This window comes from Fomitiporia mediterranea (assembly GCF_000271605.1).
Source record: "Fomitiporia mediterranea MF3/22 unplaced genomic scaffold FOMMEscaffold_5, whole genome shotgun sequence".
In the NCBI taxonomy this organism is placed as follows: Eukaryota; Fungi; Basidiomycota; class Agaricomycetes; order Hymenochaetales; family Hymenochaetaceae; genus Fomitiporia; species Fomitiporia mediterranea.
The window spans coordinates 3,321,025-3,337,165 of NW_006760390.1; the positions used below are offsets into that span (position 1 = coordinate 3,321,025).

Below are 16,141 nucleotides of genomic sequence, written 5' to 3' on the forward strand. Positions count from 1 at the left end.
ATGAATGTAAAGAAAAAGAAAAAAACTTCTCTTCTTTTTTTTCTGTACTATGTCAGTTGCTATGGTGATCACTTAATACTGAAACATATAACCTCTAACATACATATGTTTTACAATTTTTTTAACTATAAAAATTGTACTAATAAGTAATATAGTAGGTTATAGTACTTTATATATATATAGTTTTGATTTAATTATGATAATTTTAATTCTTAGTATTTTCTCTTAAAATTATAGAATATTATAGAAAATATGTAAAGAATACTAGTACCAAATTTTTATATATAGTTATAATAGTAATTATTGTAATAAAAATTTCGTAAGTTATAACTATAAATTCTGTATTATAGAAAATAGTAAAATTGGACTTAAAATCGTATTCTTAATAAGTAGCTTAATACTTAACTATTAATTATATAAAAAAATATATAGTGACTACATATAATATAGTACTCATTCTAAAAATTTCAGCTACAAATAGTGTCTCCTTAAATTAATATTAAATGTGTTGTGTGTGGGAAAACTTTCTGTTCACTAAATCAGTGCTGATCATCAAAATTCTAACATTCCAACACTAATATCTCAGCTTCAACTCATTGTTTTTTGCTCAAATTTCGTATTTAAGTTATATCTACTGTAGGCTACCTGTATGTAAAATTTCAAGAAATTTACTAAGAATTGAGGGGGGTATTGTACAACTGAGCGTTAACTGGTAACTGAGCGCGAACCGGTGAAACACAGTAATATAAATTTAGAAAAGGATCTAGATATATATTACTGACACAATCTGCTGAGAGTGATACGCTGGCAGATTAGCCCCATACACTCGCAATCCACTCACTGTACTCAACTGTCGAGGCATTCTACTTTCCTTACGTGCCACTCCTCCACCATGCAATTCATGCGCGAAGCACTGACAAGGATCGGAAGGAAGACACCTGCTAAGAAGGCACCTGCCGAAATTCTCACGTACCGATTTGATTCGGAAATGGTTTACGTTGCGCCTACACGAGACTTCGAGGTAATACATCACAGAAATAAACTATCTCTGCCCTGCATCATTTTAGAAATCTAACTCGTCTAACAGGAAGCATTGAATTATGCACAATCAGCCTTTCCACGGCTTCCCAACGTACCACGTTCTCGAATTGCTCTCTCTGTGAACGTTCGCGTAAACGGGATTCTACAATCAGTTCGAATCGCACCAATGGCTTGGCCACGGGTTATCCGTTCGTTGGCAACCTATGAAATTGTCGATATCTCCGTCCTCCCACTGTATCTGCCTCCAGGAGCCAATGTACATTGCACCAAACGCAAAACAGAGCCCACCACATCCACATCCGCTTCATCTTCGCAAAACAGCCTGTTCGCCGTCACTACTTCTGACGATTCGGACGAACCACCGAAGTATGGGAGCACCACTGTCACAAGTCAGGCCTTGTAATACCCTATACACAGAAGTGCTTTTCAGCAACTATTTAGTTATATGCTCTGCATGTAAAAGCCTGCCAGACGATTCACAAGTCATGTTGAGAAGAAATGTGAAATTGGATCAATAATAATACTAACCATTTTTTTTAAAGGCACACCCCTTACTATAGTACAGTTACAATCTAAAACTACTGGGTAGTTTCTTCTTGCAACCTAGATATTCATGCAAATTTTGAGCAGATTTCATAGCAATTTGTGATATATAAAGTTTGTGATACGTGTCTTTGAAAATATATTACAACATTATTGTAGATAGAAGATTCACATATTGTCCTAATGGACAATTTTAAAATATAATGATGTATCTATAGTGATTATATGCAAATAGTTTTGCAGTTCAGTAAATCAGAAATAAGTCATTCTAAAGCCATGTGTAAGTTATTCACAATAGTCAGCTAGTGTTCTCACAATGTATCGGACTCAAGCATGGCTAGAAACCAATCATAATGGCAGAATCGCAAATTAAAACGTAGTTACCCACTGCAAAGAGTTCTGACACTGACTAAAATTCATACTTTTAAAGTCTGGCATAGTCACAAGGAGAAGGAAATCTCTACTTTACAGAGCATTCTATTCGCCATTTTAATTATATATTGCACATGCTAATACACATATCTTCCATCATGCAACGTATACGTACTTGTTTGGTTCGTCTTCATCGCGCTTCATATATTCCTGCTCAATAAGCTGTTCAAAGCGAACTTTGATCATGCTAACGTCGGGCTGGAAATGCTTCTTCATCACATCTACAGTCTCGTTGATGAGTGCCTGGTGCGACATTGTTTTCTTCGCCTTCATAATTCGCACAATGGCTGCGTCAAGTAAGCTCTTGCGTTCCATCGCTATTGCGCCTTGAGTGCGTTTCGACTCCTCGGGCTAACACATAAGCATGTATTGTGAGACAGTAAGACGTCCAATCTGAAATAAGAATACGCACCGTTTCTTTCGCTTGTATGGAGTTAATGTGGACACGAGCTCGCTCATCCGTGAAGTCCGCATTGAAGGCAAAGACATCCGAGTCATTCACGTCTCGGCCTACCGGTTTCTTCTTGAGAACTTTCTTCTTCCCGCAGGCCAGTGATTGAAGGGTTCGTCGGAGTTCCGCGTCATCTATCAGATAACCCATCAGCATCACACAAGCCTTCATCAACATGAATCGCCTCACCAATTCGCGTCTGCTCCTTGATGTCCAAAAATCCAACTTCATCCGATTCATTGAACAACAGCAACACGAGCGTCTGATACATGCTGACAGTAAGCTCCTTCTCACCTGCCTTGAACCGCGCACGAAGCGCTGCAGTGCCCAGCGAGTGATCAAAGTGGAGCTTGCGGCCCTTGTGTTTGTTGGCATAGAAGGTCTCAAAGCGCGCTAGCTCTGTTTGCATCGCGTTTGGCAGGACAGCCTCGCCTGAGCGTTTCGCCGAGAATGGCCAGAACGCGGCCTCCAGCACCATTACGTTTAGTCGGTGTGAAGGCGGTTCGGCGCCAGATTCTGATGCATTCCGAGATTCGCGCTCTTGAAACTCTCGTATGAGGTCTCGCGAGAGCGCAAGGTCACGGAACATATGGTCACCCATACTGAACTCCGGATCGTAATGTTCTTTGAGCGTTTTCAACACTGACTTCTCAAAGTCGTCTGATGCACTGCGTTGTAACAGAAGACGCTTCGCGAGTGCTTTATGATAGAATGTTCGGAACACGTCTTTGTCTGTATCAAATACAATAAATCACGACACTGAGCAGAGTTGCATGAATGGTGCTCACCACGGGTGAAACGGTACAACGCGAGCACAGCATCGAGTTTTCGCGAGAACTCTTCGTCGCTCGCCTCCCTCTGTCCGCGACGCATTTCGCGATCTAGATACTTCGCAATCATCTCTGCAGGCGTAATTTTCCGCACACGGAATCCAGTAGCATATGCATCCGATGCTGCGTTCTTGAACAGCTTGTTTCCAGCAAACGCCTCATCCAGTGCAGAATCAACGAAGCGCTTGAAGTCCAGCAGCCGGTCTACCAACTCCTCGTCACGTTCTTTGTCACTCACGATACTCGCCACGGTCTTCTGCACATGCTCTTTGAATGCATCGCATAGAACTCCCAGCCCTTCGACCCTCTCGAAAAGATTGTACATGCGATGCAAACCTCCCATATTTCTTCCATTCACCGAGCTTTCGATCCCAGCACTTAGCCATTGCAACCTACTCTCCAATAGTGATATCTCTGTAGTCTTCTGAATCTTAAGCCAGTCTCCTTCAAATGAAGCAAGTACATCGGAACTACGATTCTGCTCTTCTTGCAGACGTTCCGCACAATGTAGAAGGAAGGCATTTTGATCGTCCTTCAACGATTCTGCCAGTTGCTCGGACTCCCTCAGGTAGAAGGAACGCGTGGCCATATTATATGGTTCTAGGAGGAGATCTCCGAACAGCGCGTAGTCCGAGAGAAGGCCTACAAGTGTGACGACTGTCTGACGCCGAGGATGTACCAACCTTGTGAATGCTCTTAGTATATTCCAAACAATACAACAAAATGAGCTCTACCTGTCTCGGCGTTCAGACGTTGCCCAGTCTTGTACAGCTTCCTTTATGCGAGACGAAGTCCTGTCTTGAAAGAATACATGCGTTTTGTAGAGTTGCACTGCAAGTTGCCTTGGATCACGATTCAGCTCCATCCACAACACAACCGTGAATACACTTACCTAATATGGAGTGTATCTAGCTTTTGAGGGACAAAGACGCGGTCAAGATATGTTAGGAGTGCCTCTAATAAGCGCACGCATTGATCGAACCAGACAGTAGCGGAGACAAGTTCCTCCAGCCACTCCATGACCCCCACGTCTTGGGTTGGGTTCAAATGTTTATTTACGGCATTGACAGCTTCCCTGAGTTCAAACTTCAGCTTATCATATACCCATTGGCCCTTTCCAGCAATAATGACGACAGTGCGAGTAGCGTTGAATATATCCTCGTGGACGAACGGGTACTGCTTTGGGGCCTTGGAGACGTATGGCTGGGATCTAGTTAAGACGGCCTGCATTCCATCCTGTATCGAGCGTAGAAGGAAGTTGACATAATCGTCAGAGAGTGAATCCTCTGTACCATTCATAAGCAGCTGTGGAGTTATCATGTATCGACCTCTCACCTGTCGCGTTACTAATTGTGAGTCTCTTCACACCATCTACTGATAAATTGGCGACATCCGCCCTTTGTTTTCCTTTTCCTTTGTTATTCGACCTAGTACTAGACGACGTATAGTCCAAATCACCTTCCAATCTTGCCGTCTTTCTCGGCGGGCTCCGTGTACTCGGAGATACCTCAGGTTGCACAGTCGTTAAATCCGAAAGACGCAATCTCGGCTTATATTCTGAGAGACCTTTTGTGTTCGACGGAAACTTGAGCAAATTAAAGACGTCTAATTGTTTGTTAGTTTGAACCGACAGAGGAGCTTTAACGGACATCGTGATCACTGTTCAAGAGATAGTGTAGAAACGGAAACCCAAGACGCGCGTCACTGAATGATCGGCACACAATTTATGATTGGCACAGGTGCATTATGTAGAAATTTACACTACAGTAAATCGAATATCACACACATAAAACAATTCCCATCGCTGTGTTACATGTCTGACAATCCAATATGTAAGGGAACTTACTGTTCCTTATAAGAGAATTCTAATTACCTTTAGTTTACTCAACTACTAAGACTCCCACTTTCGAGAGAATGGTCCTGATCTCCATCATGATTGAATGCTATTTCGGAAATGCTCCCTGTGCTGCTAAGTGGCATGGCCATTGATTGCAAGCTTATATCAGGTCGATACGAACGCATATTCAGAATCATTCGACAGCATGCAATGGATGCAATAGAAACTCCGGCAGAACCGAACCCGCCTATGACAATGATGCTAAAGGTAGGTGGATACAATGTTATGAGCACCTGAGGGATGAGTGCTCTGCAGACCTATCTGTGAGCCTGTTGCGTCATCAATTACTTTCCATGAAAGAGGACATACAGTGTTATTATGTGCAGATATGCAAGAACTTAGGAAATTGGGATGGCGTTACTAAGTAGACTCGAATGCAATATTTCCCCATCACTTACTATCGCGTGCTATAATCCACGCAAGTGACGAGCGTCCCTCTGACCCTTGAAAAAAGATGACGATGAATGAAATTCAACAACAAATAAATGTAGTTACGCACAATATTGATAAATCTTGACAAAACAAGCCACAGATAATAAAAGGTCTGGTACAATGGATGTGGCATAGAAAATTATGTAATACTTTGTAGAGAATGAGATGGCAATTGCGCACGAATACCGTCGGCTATTAGAAGCAATTAGCTGTGTCCATGCAAGGCATAATATCACTCAGTGACGGCATACAAAGGAAAAACAATGGCTAGTATATTGGTATTAGTCAGAATAGTACCAGACTTCGGATGGCTATCTTACGTTGAGCTGACATGATGAGCTTGACAACAATGAAAGCATATACTATGCCTTGACTCTATTAGATTCATGAGCATACGCCGAGAGAAGTAAAACTGTGACTCACAATACTTGTTAATATTACAATCCTTTTCTTCGCTTTTGATTCCTTAAAAAGAGCAGCAGTCCGCAGCAGTTGTGTAACTTTGTTGTGATTTAATAAAAGTAAGATATTAGCGGATGTGAGCGCATATTTGTAATATCTAAATCGAACCTTTGATACAGAAGTCTATTGTGCTTGCAAACCTGTCCCCGAATCATAGTGAGTAATTATACAGAATGGATTTCCTTAAATATTAACCCAAGAGCAAACTGTGTCCATATACGACATCTGTCAGGTTAATCGTAGAGTGTTAGAGTCAGGTTACTATAACACGACCGGAAAAACACACTCCTGCATACATATTAACCTTTGTAAGGATAAAGCACTGGAATGAGTTGGCAATAATACTTACCAATGTTGAATGATTTATAATAGGCAATGCTAGATAAAAGCTGTTTTAATTTTGTTCCAAAGCTGAGGCAATAGACATGCGTGCTCACTGTAGAAAGTGATAGCTTGAACAAAGACCATTCCATAGCGCATATGTAGGTAAATTATCTTCCCCCAGGACCACCTTGCATCCTTCAGAAGAAAAGAATGAACGTCACTAACAAGTAATGTAACTAAACACAGACTATAGACTCACCCAGACATATTTGAACTAAATTTCAGACAAGCAATAAGGTACTAGCAATATAAGTTTTGACACATCGTCTCATACCTCACTTGAAGGAGAGTCGAGAAAATGTACCACAAGCAGATTGTTAGCAAAAAGGATACCATGATACTATAGCATGAGGCAAAACCTACTCTTTGAACATTATACAGATATCAAAAGCAGTCAGTGTCATCATGCTCACTACATTGTGCTGTAAGTTTAGAGGATGATAAAGGTTATTTTTCCACACCTGTAACATACTGAGTTGCTAAGTTAGTGAGATAAACAGAACACAGAGCAAGGTCATAACATACAGCAACTACTTGACCGCTTTCAAAAGCTCCAATTAAAAGTGCTTCGAGAGGGCTGCCAGAGTCCATTGCTAGTTTAAAGGAACATTGAAGGTTAGGCTCGAGTTCCGCATTTTATACAACTCTTAGAGGAAAATGGCAAACTGCGTCCTCGGTGATTTGATGACTCCAGCATTTGCGGTATACAGTATGGAAGGCTGTGGTTAGCTAGATCTTGCACTGAAAGTGTTTCCGTCTCTGTGCCGGGCGTAATATCTATGTGTCTTGAAACAGGCTTGTCCAGGACCCACGAACCTACTTTCTGGTTTCTGCCTGGAACAGCACTTACATAGCTAGCACTAGTGACAGCTGGTGATAGTTGTCAATGTTTACTGCAGTGCACCAGGCTTCGACAGCTGTCTTGATGCAAAAAAGGTAGCCGAAGCGAGGCGAACTCCAATTGTGAAATTTGAGGTCAGAGCAAGCGAAATAGAGGAAACAACCCCACTCTCAGTATAAACGTGGGAACATACTGAACCTGTTTTGGCCGTCTCGCCTCATTTCAGGTCGCCGAAGAAAATTTAGCTATTCGGACACATGCATTCGTTTCGATGTTCCTCCCTCTAAGCAGCCGTGTCATCCATTTCCGTCAATACAACCTTGCAATCCGGAGGATTGGGCATAGCTTCTCAAGCTCCAATATGCACCAGGTTGACCCATCTCTCAGCCTTGATATCCACCTCTCCTCCTTCTGTGGCTGGCTCTTTTCGCGCTTTTAAATTGATCGTCGCGGTTCGAACTGCCGCAGCAGACCGTTTGGATCCGACGTCTCCATCTTCAAACTCATCCATCAGCTACGTATAGATGTCTCTGGCAAGAATTGGGCCGTCCGTATCGAGCAACTCCCACATCGTACCAATTACACTCCTGAACCCGTAGAACTGCATCGCTGCAGCCAGATGGAGGACTTCATCGTGTCCAACGATAGGACCCTGTTCTGCTGTATGACAAGCGGAAAGGAAGGCGAATTTCGCGTTCGGTAGGTAAGTCCGAGTGATGTCAAGCAGGGTAAGGCTACCATTCGCAAGTTTGAACGATGAATTGAACGGTTCGGGATCTAGATGACCATGACAAGCGAAATGAACCCACTCCGTTTCTTGAAGCGCCTTTATTACCGCCTTACGGGAGGCCTTGCCGTCCTTGAGAAGTTTGCTGATCGGTTTACGACTCTGTATGGCAACCATTTCCTTTTTTGTCGACGCAAGTCCTGTATCCCCGATCACAAGAAGCCTCGGGTTATCACGCCTGGTCCCCTGACGAGTGCTGATGAGTGATTTGAGGGTTGGAGTGTAAGATGAAATGTAATTGTCGAGTAAATATTTCCTGTTGCCGTATTGGTCATCATATGGCACCGCAGCATGGAGCGCGAACGTGGATAGCACGGAAGTCGGGCACCACCAGATTCGCGATCCTTTTGAGATTCCAATTTCATTCAGTTTATGAACAACTTTGAAGACAGCCCTATCCCATAGCATAGCCATAACTTCTTGGAGTTTCCTGTCATACTCGGTCAAATGCACACCATACTCTGGATGAGCTCGTCTATTAAAAAGGTCACCAAGGAGCTTGTAAACATCCATGTAAATGTCTCTATCCACATCAATAGGAGACAGCTTGGGTGAGTGTGATGGACCCTTCAAGGTCTTCCTAACTGTCATGTTGTTCAAATCTCACAGATAAATAACTGCTGAGTCTATACAATAACCTGAACCGATCGGGAGAATCTTCCGGACAGCAGCCAAGGGCAATACAGATCATCTCGATTGCTTCTTCAAGATCAGCCTCTTGTTGCCATTGTCCATACCAGGCAAATAGAGATTGTCCAAGAAAATCGAACAGAAGTAGACGTGACAGATGGTCCTCTGGGAGGAGATCAAGTAAAACACGGTTGTGAACAATGGACGAATCGAGGTCTTGTCGATTTCCGGATTTTTGGAAGCAGTTCCATTGAAAAATGTTAGTGTAGTACTGTACTACAATGTTTTCATTGTCTATGTTTAATGTATACATGTTTCCGACATCATCTATACTGAATGAACGTCAGCAGATGGCCCAGCAAGCACTGAGTAGAACAAGACGGTTTCATTACCAGACATTTCCAAGTCCCTTGAAGGATGGAATATTGGCTTTGAGTTTGGTTGCGGTCAGGTTGGCGGGAAATTGAAAGTCGACGAGATATCCCTGGCCATTCATGATTGATAAGTAGGCAGTGCTCATGCCTTGCAGTCTTTCAGTACTAGTTGAATTCCTTGTGGTGTGAGACAGTGAACTGCGGACTAGAAGTTGAAATTGGACTAAATTGCCGTTCGTCCCAAATTTACGCGATCGCGAGGCTATGGAAAGAATTATCACGTGCTGATCGATAGCTTGGCAAGGCAAGTTACTGACATATGTACTGTATTTTTGGGAACAACCATAATTCCTCTATCTGTTCACCCGGTCTTCTGGGGTCCATATTCAATAATTGCGGATTAAAAAAATAAGAAAACTTCTCGCAAACACGTATTGCAACATCTCATCACTACTAATATTTACTATGTAAAAGAATAATCTGCAAAATGAGAGGGGAGGAAAGAATTCATCTAAGTTTACGAAAGATTTTATTGCGAATCGTCATCTGGTGCGGTCATGTTGAAAATGTCGGAGTCAAGAATCCAAGCTGCAAGAAAGCAGAAACAGAGCATGCAACGCAGGAAAAGGAGTGCCGGAGGGGAGCGATAGTCAAGGTCAAGGTTAAGATAAAACATCGTCAAGTCTTCTCAGGTGAAGCTTTAACATCTCCAAGTCTCTGCCCGACCTTCACCTTCTGTCCTGCATGCAAATCAAACACGAAGTCCTTCGGCGCCTCAAAAACAAGCACGATCGTACTCCCAAGACAGAACCCACCCATCTCCTCACCAGGTCGAAGCGGCTTGCCTCGCAAGATCTTGCTCGCGTTGCTGTACACTGCTTCCATGAAAGTTCCTGGCGGTGGACGTCGCCCGCGGACGTTTGTTCGAAGTTCCCGGTCGAAGTTGAGTAGGATGCTACCGACGTTGGTTGCTCCTACTGGTGTCATGCTGAAGAACCCGTGTGCCCAGCGTCCAAGGAGCGCGACGCGTTCGTTCAGGACGAAGAGGTTTGGTAGCCGTCGGGCGATGTAAGGTGATACGCTGAAGAGTTCGCCGACGAAATGCCGTCGTTGTTCGACGACCCAGGCGGCGGGAGAGTGGAATCGGTGGTAGTCCCCTGGTGCGAGATAGATTACTGTGAAGTATAGTCGGTTTTGCGGGTTTCGTTGGTGCTCGGAATGTGTACGTGTGAGAGGTGGTCGACCCACTGCGAGTGCGACTGATGCGTCGTGTGCGAGGTTTGATTCGGAACCTGAAGGTGGAACAGACACGTCCTTCGCTTCTCCCATTTGCCTTAACACGTTTAACTCCCCATCCGGTAATTCAGATGCTTCGTTGTCCTTTTCGTCAGGTTCCTTGACTTTTGGTGCATCTGAGGACCCTAGCAGTTGTTCGAGACTGTATTCAATTCCGTTGATGTCTGCAAATTCTCGGTCCATGATTACTTCGTGGTCGCGATTGGTGAAGTCTACTTTCTTGGACGTTGGAGTCGACGGTGTCGATTTTCCCAAAAGTGCATTGAGAGAATACGTTAGGCCCTTGACTTGTTCTACTCGTGATCCTTCTACGGTCCCGAAGTGTAATATTTTACCATCCGCGGGAGAAACCTACGCGGAGTCAAGAACGTCAAGGAAACGAAACAGAGAAGGGAGGAAAATATGGCTTACCAGAATAGCGTCGTCGATTGGTCTTACGCCCTCTTTCAACCTTCGGTAGAAGAATTCGCCCAGGCTCTTGTAATACGGAAGGTCGTGCTCAACTTCCTCAAGGTTAACGCCGAAAATCTTTGAGTAAATCGTGAAGCCGGTAGGACGGAACCAGACGGGTAATTCAACAGAATTCAGGTATCCCCATAAGCGCGACAAATTTCTTAACGGGAGAGCGCCAAGGACATTAACCTAACAAACAAGTGTGATATTATCAACGTCTGCGCTTCACCGTGGCGTCAAAAGTGGTATGAAACGTACATGGAACGGTCCATGCAGCCGAATAACTTCATCACCATCTCTATCGACCATCATCCCATGCCCTTCGGTTTTCGATTGGGAAGCATATTCCCGTTGCCTCTTGCGAATATTGAGTGCGACAAGTAGTAAAGCACCGACTAGAACGGGCAAAGGATACCATTTAGTGGGGGTGTTTCTCCAGGCATCTGCGAGCTTTTCTGCTCAAGATTCATTAGCAAGATCAACAATGTAGCATGGAGAGATGACATACGATGTAACGGAGTCTGCTGCGATGAATCGAAAGATGATCCATGCTGGCTGTCTTTTCTGTACTGGCTGTACTTGCGGCCAGCGTAGATAGCGTGAGCGACGTATTTCTTGACGTGACGTCTACCACCACGGTATACGTGCGACGTTGTACGCCGCAGAAAGCCCTGCTTATAGGGGAGCATGGCTCACGACGGCGTGGTTAGTATATCGATGGTGTAATGCAAAGACGGGGGTGGGCCCTCACTGTCAGGCTCGCGCTGCCACGAGTCCGCAAAGTACGTATTCAGTCGGCAAGTCGGGCTTTGCGCTTCGCCTCACTCTCTGGGCTCACTCCCTCGATAACTGGCAACTCTAAAAGAACGTTCTGACTTATTCTAGTATATAATGCCTTAATTTGTGGTATTGGACCATTAAGGATTTTTCCTTCATTTTTTCTGTGTTCAGCCCATTCTGCGCAGCATTATCACGTGCCACGCGTAGCTGCAACTGCACGTCGATCCTTCCCAAAGCTTCCGATGTCGTGTGCCTTCTATGGCTTGCTCTCGTCCTCGTCCTCGTCCTCTCAATGGCTTCAGCTGCAGAGAAAAGTCCATATGTCGTCTTCGGGTATGGATCTCTAATTTGGAAGGTCAGAACTAGCGCTCTCAAACTACTTTATTTGTATAATAGCTTAATTTGTGTGATAGCCTCCACCGCATACAATCAAACAAAGTATCTCAACTTCCCATGTTGATGCTAATCTATTTGACTATCAATATCCTTTGATAAGCCCCAGGATATTTGAAAGGATACGTACGACGATTCGCACAGAAGTCGCATGATCATCGCGGAACGCCTGAGGTATCGTTCTTCACCGTCAATCTTGAACCAGGTTTGTGACTCATTCCGGATTCTTACAAATAAGAATCCAGGGAGAGTCGTAACGTTAATACACAAGGAAGATTGGGATAAATTCTCTGCTTCTGTAAGTCTATCGCTCATAGTACTGGGAAGAGGACTGCAACGCGTTGAGTGACCTAGGATGCATTCCCGGAAGAGGACACAGTTTGGGGTTCGTCTTTATCTCTCCCTAATACCTCGAACGACGTATCTGAGTCATCATTTGATCAGGAATTGCATACACCATAGACCCCGAACATGACGAAGTCGTCCGGCAATACCTCGGTATGTGCTCCTTGATGCAGATCTCATCATTTTACTAGTGAATGACGCGATCACACCTATTTCACTACCCAATTTTTATTTTTTCGTATATTACCATTTACTAGATTATCGAGAAAAGGATGGGTATACAATTGAAAACGTCGATGTATACGGCATCGCAGATGGGCATGAGAAAGTCGTCCTTTCTGGAGTAAGCTTTTCCTACTTGATTGAACATTTCTTGGTTGTATATTCTGTGGAATCTGACGGAATTGTGCAGGTGATAGTACGTACACACTGAAAGTAATCAATCCATCTCTGATTATATTTGTCTAGACTTACGTGGGGAAGCCCGAAAACCCATCATTCAGTACTTCTACTTTTCATACCATGTTCTAATATCAACAAACTAAAACTACGTGATAGTCGGTTCGCAACCAATAGAAGACCTCGCCCAGCGTATATTCGTATCCGTTGGTCCGTCGGGTCCTAATAAGGTACGTTGTATTTGCAAGTTAAACCGTTGTCCTTGCTTCCAAATTGATTTTCTCTTTTTTGTTATGAAACGGATTGCTAATGAATGTTGTCAGGTATACCTATACGAACTTGCCGAAGCCGTTCGGAAGTTAACTGCTGAAAGCTACGACAAGTATCTGTTCACTCTAGAGGTAATTTTCTATTTTAGCAATTCTAGTCCACTTCAATGCAAAAGGAGCTCATGTATTGTATCGGAAATAGGATCGGGTCAGGGAATTGGATAGGGAGTTAGAACAACAAAAGGCAATAGCAAACTGATGTGCGATTCCCACCTGTAGACAGGATTAGGAATACTTAGATGTTGATACTTATATTGTTGACTGCTCACCTATCAATAAGTTAGAATATATATTAGAAATTGGGAAATGAGAGTGATTGTAAATGCTTGAATGTGTGGAACCAAACTATCAAAATTATGTTTTCCATAACATAGCATAATATTAGGCAAGGGAAAACGAAGAGAAAGCCTTTTTTGCCGAAGATTTGTGAAGATGAGAGAACTGAACACCATTTGCTCTTAAGAAAAGTTGTGTGATTTATGCACGTAACGTTCATCCACCAATGCATTCTTCATGCGTCTGCTCTTTATACGCAACTTCCACCACCATTTCCCTATCCTCTCACAAGCCTTACTAAGAGTCTCACGTCTTCGGAGAAGTACTTAATGTATCCCCGTACTTCGGCCCTTCCTCCTCCTTCACCCGCCTCACCTGTATGTGACTACGCGTCGTCGGCGTAGACGTTCCACTCCTACTCACTCCCACTTCACCCTCTACGATGTCTTTCGGTCGTATCGACGCTGTCTCTTCACCAGGTTCCATTGGTTTGATGTTGGAGTTTGAGGTGCCATAAGGCGCGGGACTAGCAACTCTGCTGAGTAGTGATTCCGTCTCGAGTGCTGGTGTTGATGACGCTGCTACGCATGGTGTTACACCTGCTTGGAAGATCGTTGGGTTCGTTGTCCGGCGTTTGACGTGTTCCACAATCCTACATTTTCCGTTTAGAAAACAAAATCACGGAAGTTAGTATGAAGATTGGTATGAAGAGAAGAGGGAGAATGATATTAATAACAAGACGGACCCTTTCATCACGTCTGCTGTACCCATCCGTCTCGCCATTCTTTTTGATTGGTTATCTTCGTATCGGTCGAATTCGTCGACGATTTCCTCTGCAATGATCTCTTCGATGATGTCTACACACATAATGGCATAATTGCCGTCAGCCTGTGTTGGTACTAGAAATAGAGATCATGGACAAGGTACGAACCTTCTAGAGTCACCACGCCGAGAGCGCCACCTGGTATACCAGGTGACTTGCTAACGAGGAGCAAATGCGCACGTCCTGTTTGACTAACGGGAATGCATAATACGTAGATTAGCAAATGTAAATAGGCAAGAATGAAAGCGCGCACAAATAGTCAAGAGCTTGGAAGCAATTAATCTCAACGCCTGCTTCTGGTAAGATGGACAACGAGAAGTCTGAGATTTTCTTATTGTCCGATGGGTCGTATTTGAGTAACTAGTGATGACGAATACGTCAACTAGGTGTTCAATTAGAAGTCAATACACTTAAATTGTACCTTCTTAATTAAGAGCAACCCAACGAATGCTTTCGGGTTCCCTGGTTCGTATACCGGGAAACGCGAGTATCCGCTCACCAAACTGCAGAGAAACATAAGCCAGTAGTACACCACGTAATCGGAGGCGAACGAACATCTTATCCACGAGCTTATGATCTAACACCTCATCCGCACTGAATGTAATCACGTCATTAATTGGAGTCATAATCTCCACGACTCTCTTCGTGTTCAATTCAAGAACGGCATTAAGAATCGTAATCTCGTCATCACGGAGTGGTTCTTCACCCTGTCGGTGGAATTGTAAGAATGAGCGTAGTTCGGCTTTTTTGTATGTGTGTTCCTCGTTTGCGCCAAGGACGTAGTCGAGTAGTTTGGCTATTGGCCATGCGACAGGAGCTAATATAGATCATGTCAGATGGCATGATGGGTTGTTTGATGTAGTCATGTAGTTACCGAAGAAGTACATGAGTCCTAGTACAAAGGGTGCACATTTTGCACCGATGGTAAGCCCATACCGGGCACAAACAGCTTGTGGAATAATCCTTTTGACATCGTTAGGAGTAGGTACAGACTTAGAAGATTAAAGCAATCACTTACTCTCTAAAATGAAAACGCATGTAAGTAATGTATAAGTGAACATCACGTTTCCGATACAGCGTTATCTACTCTTACCCGAAGATAACTGAAAGACGGAACAAGGACATATCAGACGTGTTGATGCGCCATTTTCATACAACGTACCGATTAGTCCTGTCGAAATGACGATTGCAGCCAAACCTCCGCCGAGCTTAAGAGCGTAGATTTCATATAAGGCCGATAATAATCTGAATTTATCAGACTATTAGACTTACCGCGCTGTCCAAGAATATCGGCAAACTTTCATTAACGATCTAACTCCGCAAATGAGACTTCCAAGATAAGCCAATAGAGTAGTGCAAGTTACTTACCACATTGCCAAGGAGTAGAACCTAATTGCACATTCAATTTTTGAAGCGAGATTACTACCATTGAGGTTACGCACTACAAGGACCCAATGTCGACCTTTCTTTAGGAGATTGAGGACTGGTAGCAAAGTGATATACGGTTAGGACAAGTTGCACGGCAAGTAAAGGTTCCAACGCACCTTTCCCCGCGTTATTTCTCTCTACTTCATCGTCAGACGATACATTCAAGACGCGCAAATGAAGTGCGTCAAGACCCATAAGACCAATAGTCAAGCTGGCGCGTATGGGATGAACATGTCTCAGTTTGAGCGGACCAAAGGTCAAATGGTATAGCAGACATACCCAGCGAATATTCCTCCAAGTAGTACTAGAATACAACTGAACAAGAGTTTCATCCAGAAACCCGATGAACCTGGTCGTTCTTCCGGCTCCCCACCAGCAAACGTATTTACCATGGACACTTGCAGAGTTGGCGACGCAACTACAGTGCATATTCGCTGTAAAGCTCTGAACAGAGAGAAAATTATGAGATGGGAGGAGGACCTTCTGGTCATAGTGGTGGTTTGTAGACAAGAAGA

General features: G+C 43.7%; 6 protein-coding genes across 6 annotated transcripts; 2 read left to right on the forward strand and 4 right to left on the reverse strand.

Moving 5' to 3' along the window:
• Nucleotides 1–952: 952 nt before the first annotated feature.
• Nucleotides 953–1,273, forward strand: FOMMEDRAFT_34406 (uncharacterized protein; the record flags this gene model as incomplete). The annotated part of the gene is made up of 2 exons (XM_007266069.1): nucleotides 953–1,021; nucleotides 1,088–1,273. Coding segments are annotated over 2 exons (255 nt in total), but the record flags the coding sequence as incomplete, so codon positions are not given.
• Nucleotides 1,274–2,112: 839 nt separating this feature from the next.
• FOMMEDRAFT_133775 (Cullin-domain-containing protein) lies at nucleotides 2,113–4,527 on the reverse strand (the record flags this gene model as incomplete). The annotated part of the gene is made up of 6 exons (XM_007266070.1): nucleotides 2,113–2,367; nucleotides 2,429–2,601; nucleotides 2,657–3,199; nucleotides 3,256–3,980; nucleotides 4,032–4,139; nucleotides 4,190–4,527. The coding sequence occupies 6 exons, from the start codon at nucleotides 4,525–4,527 to the stop codon at nucleotides 2,113–2,115; spliced, it is 2,142 nt and encodes a 713-aa protein (XP_007266132.1).
• Nucleotides 4,528–7,827: 3,300 nt separating this feature from the next.
• Nucleotides 7,828–9,226, reverse strand: FOMMEDRAFT_155680 (uncharacterized protein; the record flags this gene model as incomplete). The annotated part of the gene is made up of 3 exons (XM_007266071.1): nucleotides 7,828–8,680; nucleotides 8,739–9,062; nucleotides 9,123–9,226. The coding sequence occupies 3 exons, from the start codon at nucleotides 9,224–9,226 to the stop codon at nucleotides 7,828–7,830; spliced, it is 1,281 nt and encodes a 426-aa protein (XP_007266133.1).
• Nucleotides 9,227–9,519: 293 nt separating this feature from the next.
• Nucleotides 9,520–11,545, reverse strand: FOMMEDRAFT_146427 (phosphatidylserine decarboxylase; the record flags this gene model as incomplete). Its single annotated transcript, XM_007266072.1, has 4 exons — nucleotides 9,520–10,751; nucleotides 10,812–11,042; nucleotides 11,112–11,308; nucleotides 11,362–11,545. 4 exons carry the CDS (start codon nucleotides 11,540–11,542, stop codon nucleotides 9,783–9,785), a joined length of 1,578 nt encoding a protein of 525 aa, XP_007266134.1. The 3' UTR covers nucleotides 9,520–9,782.
• Nucleotides 11,546–11,925: 380 nt separating this feature from the next.
• Nucleotides 11,926–13,401, forward strand: FOMMEDRAFT_107298 (ChaC-like protein; the record flags this gene model as incomplete). Its single annotated transcript, XM_007266073.1, has 11 exons — nucleotides 11,926–11,988; nucleotides 12,047–12,071; nucleotides 12,130–12,200; nucleotides 12,265–12,324; nucleotides 12,381–12,411; nucleotides 12,471–12,524; nucleotides 12,629–12,747; nucleotides 12,840–12,873; nucleotides 12,930–13,000; nucleotides 13,094–13,171; nucleotides 13,242–13,401. The coding sequence occupies 11 exons, from the start codon at nucleotides 11,926–11,928 to the stop codon at nucleotides 13,296–13,298; spliced, it is 663 nt and encodes a 220-aa protein (XP_007266135.1). The 3' UTR covers nucleotides 13,299–13,401.
• A 661-nt stretch (nucleotides 13,402–14,062) lies between these two features.
• Nucleotides 14,063–16,018, reverse strand: FOMMEDRAFT_83380 (DUF21-domain-containing protein; the record flags this gene model as incomplete). The annotated part of the gene is made up of 12 exons (XM_007266074.1): nucleotides 14,063–14,232; nucleotides 14,307–14,389; nucleotides 14,452–14,558; nucleotides 14,620–14,701; nucleotides 14,754–15,015; nucleotides 15,073–15,161; nucleotides 15,357–15,406; nucleotides 15,471–15,509; nucleotides 15,567–15,587; nucleotides 15,641–15,681; nucleotides 15,743–15,837; nucleotides 15,906–16,018. 12 exons carry the CDS (start codon nucleotides 16,016–16,018, stop codon nucleotides 14,063–14,065), a joined length of 1,152 nt encoding a protein of 383 aa, XP_007266136.1.
• Nucleotides 16,019–16,141: the final 123 nt, after the last annotated feature.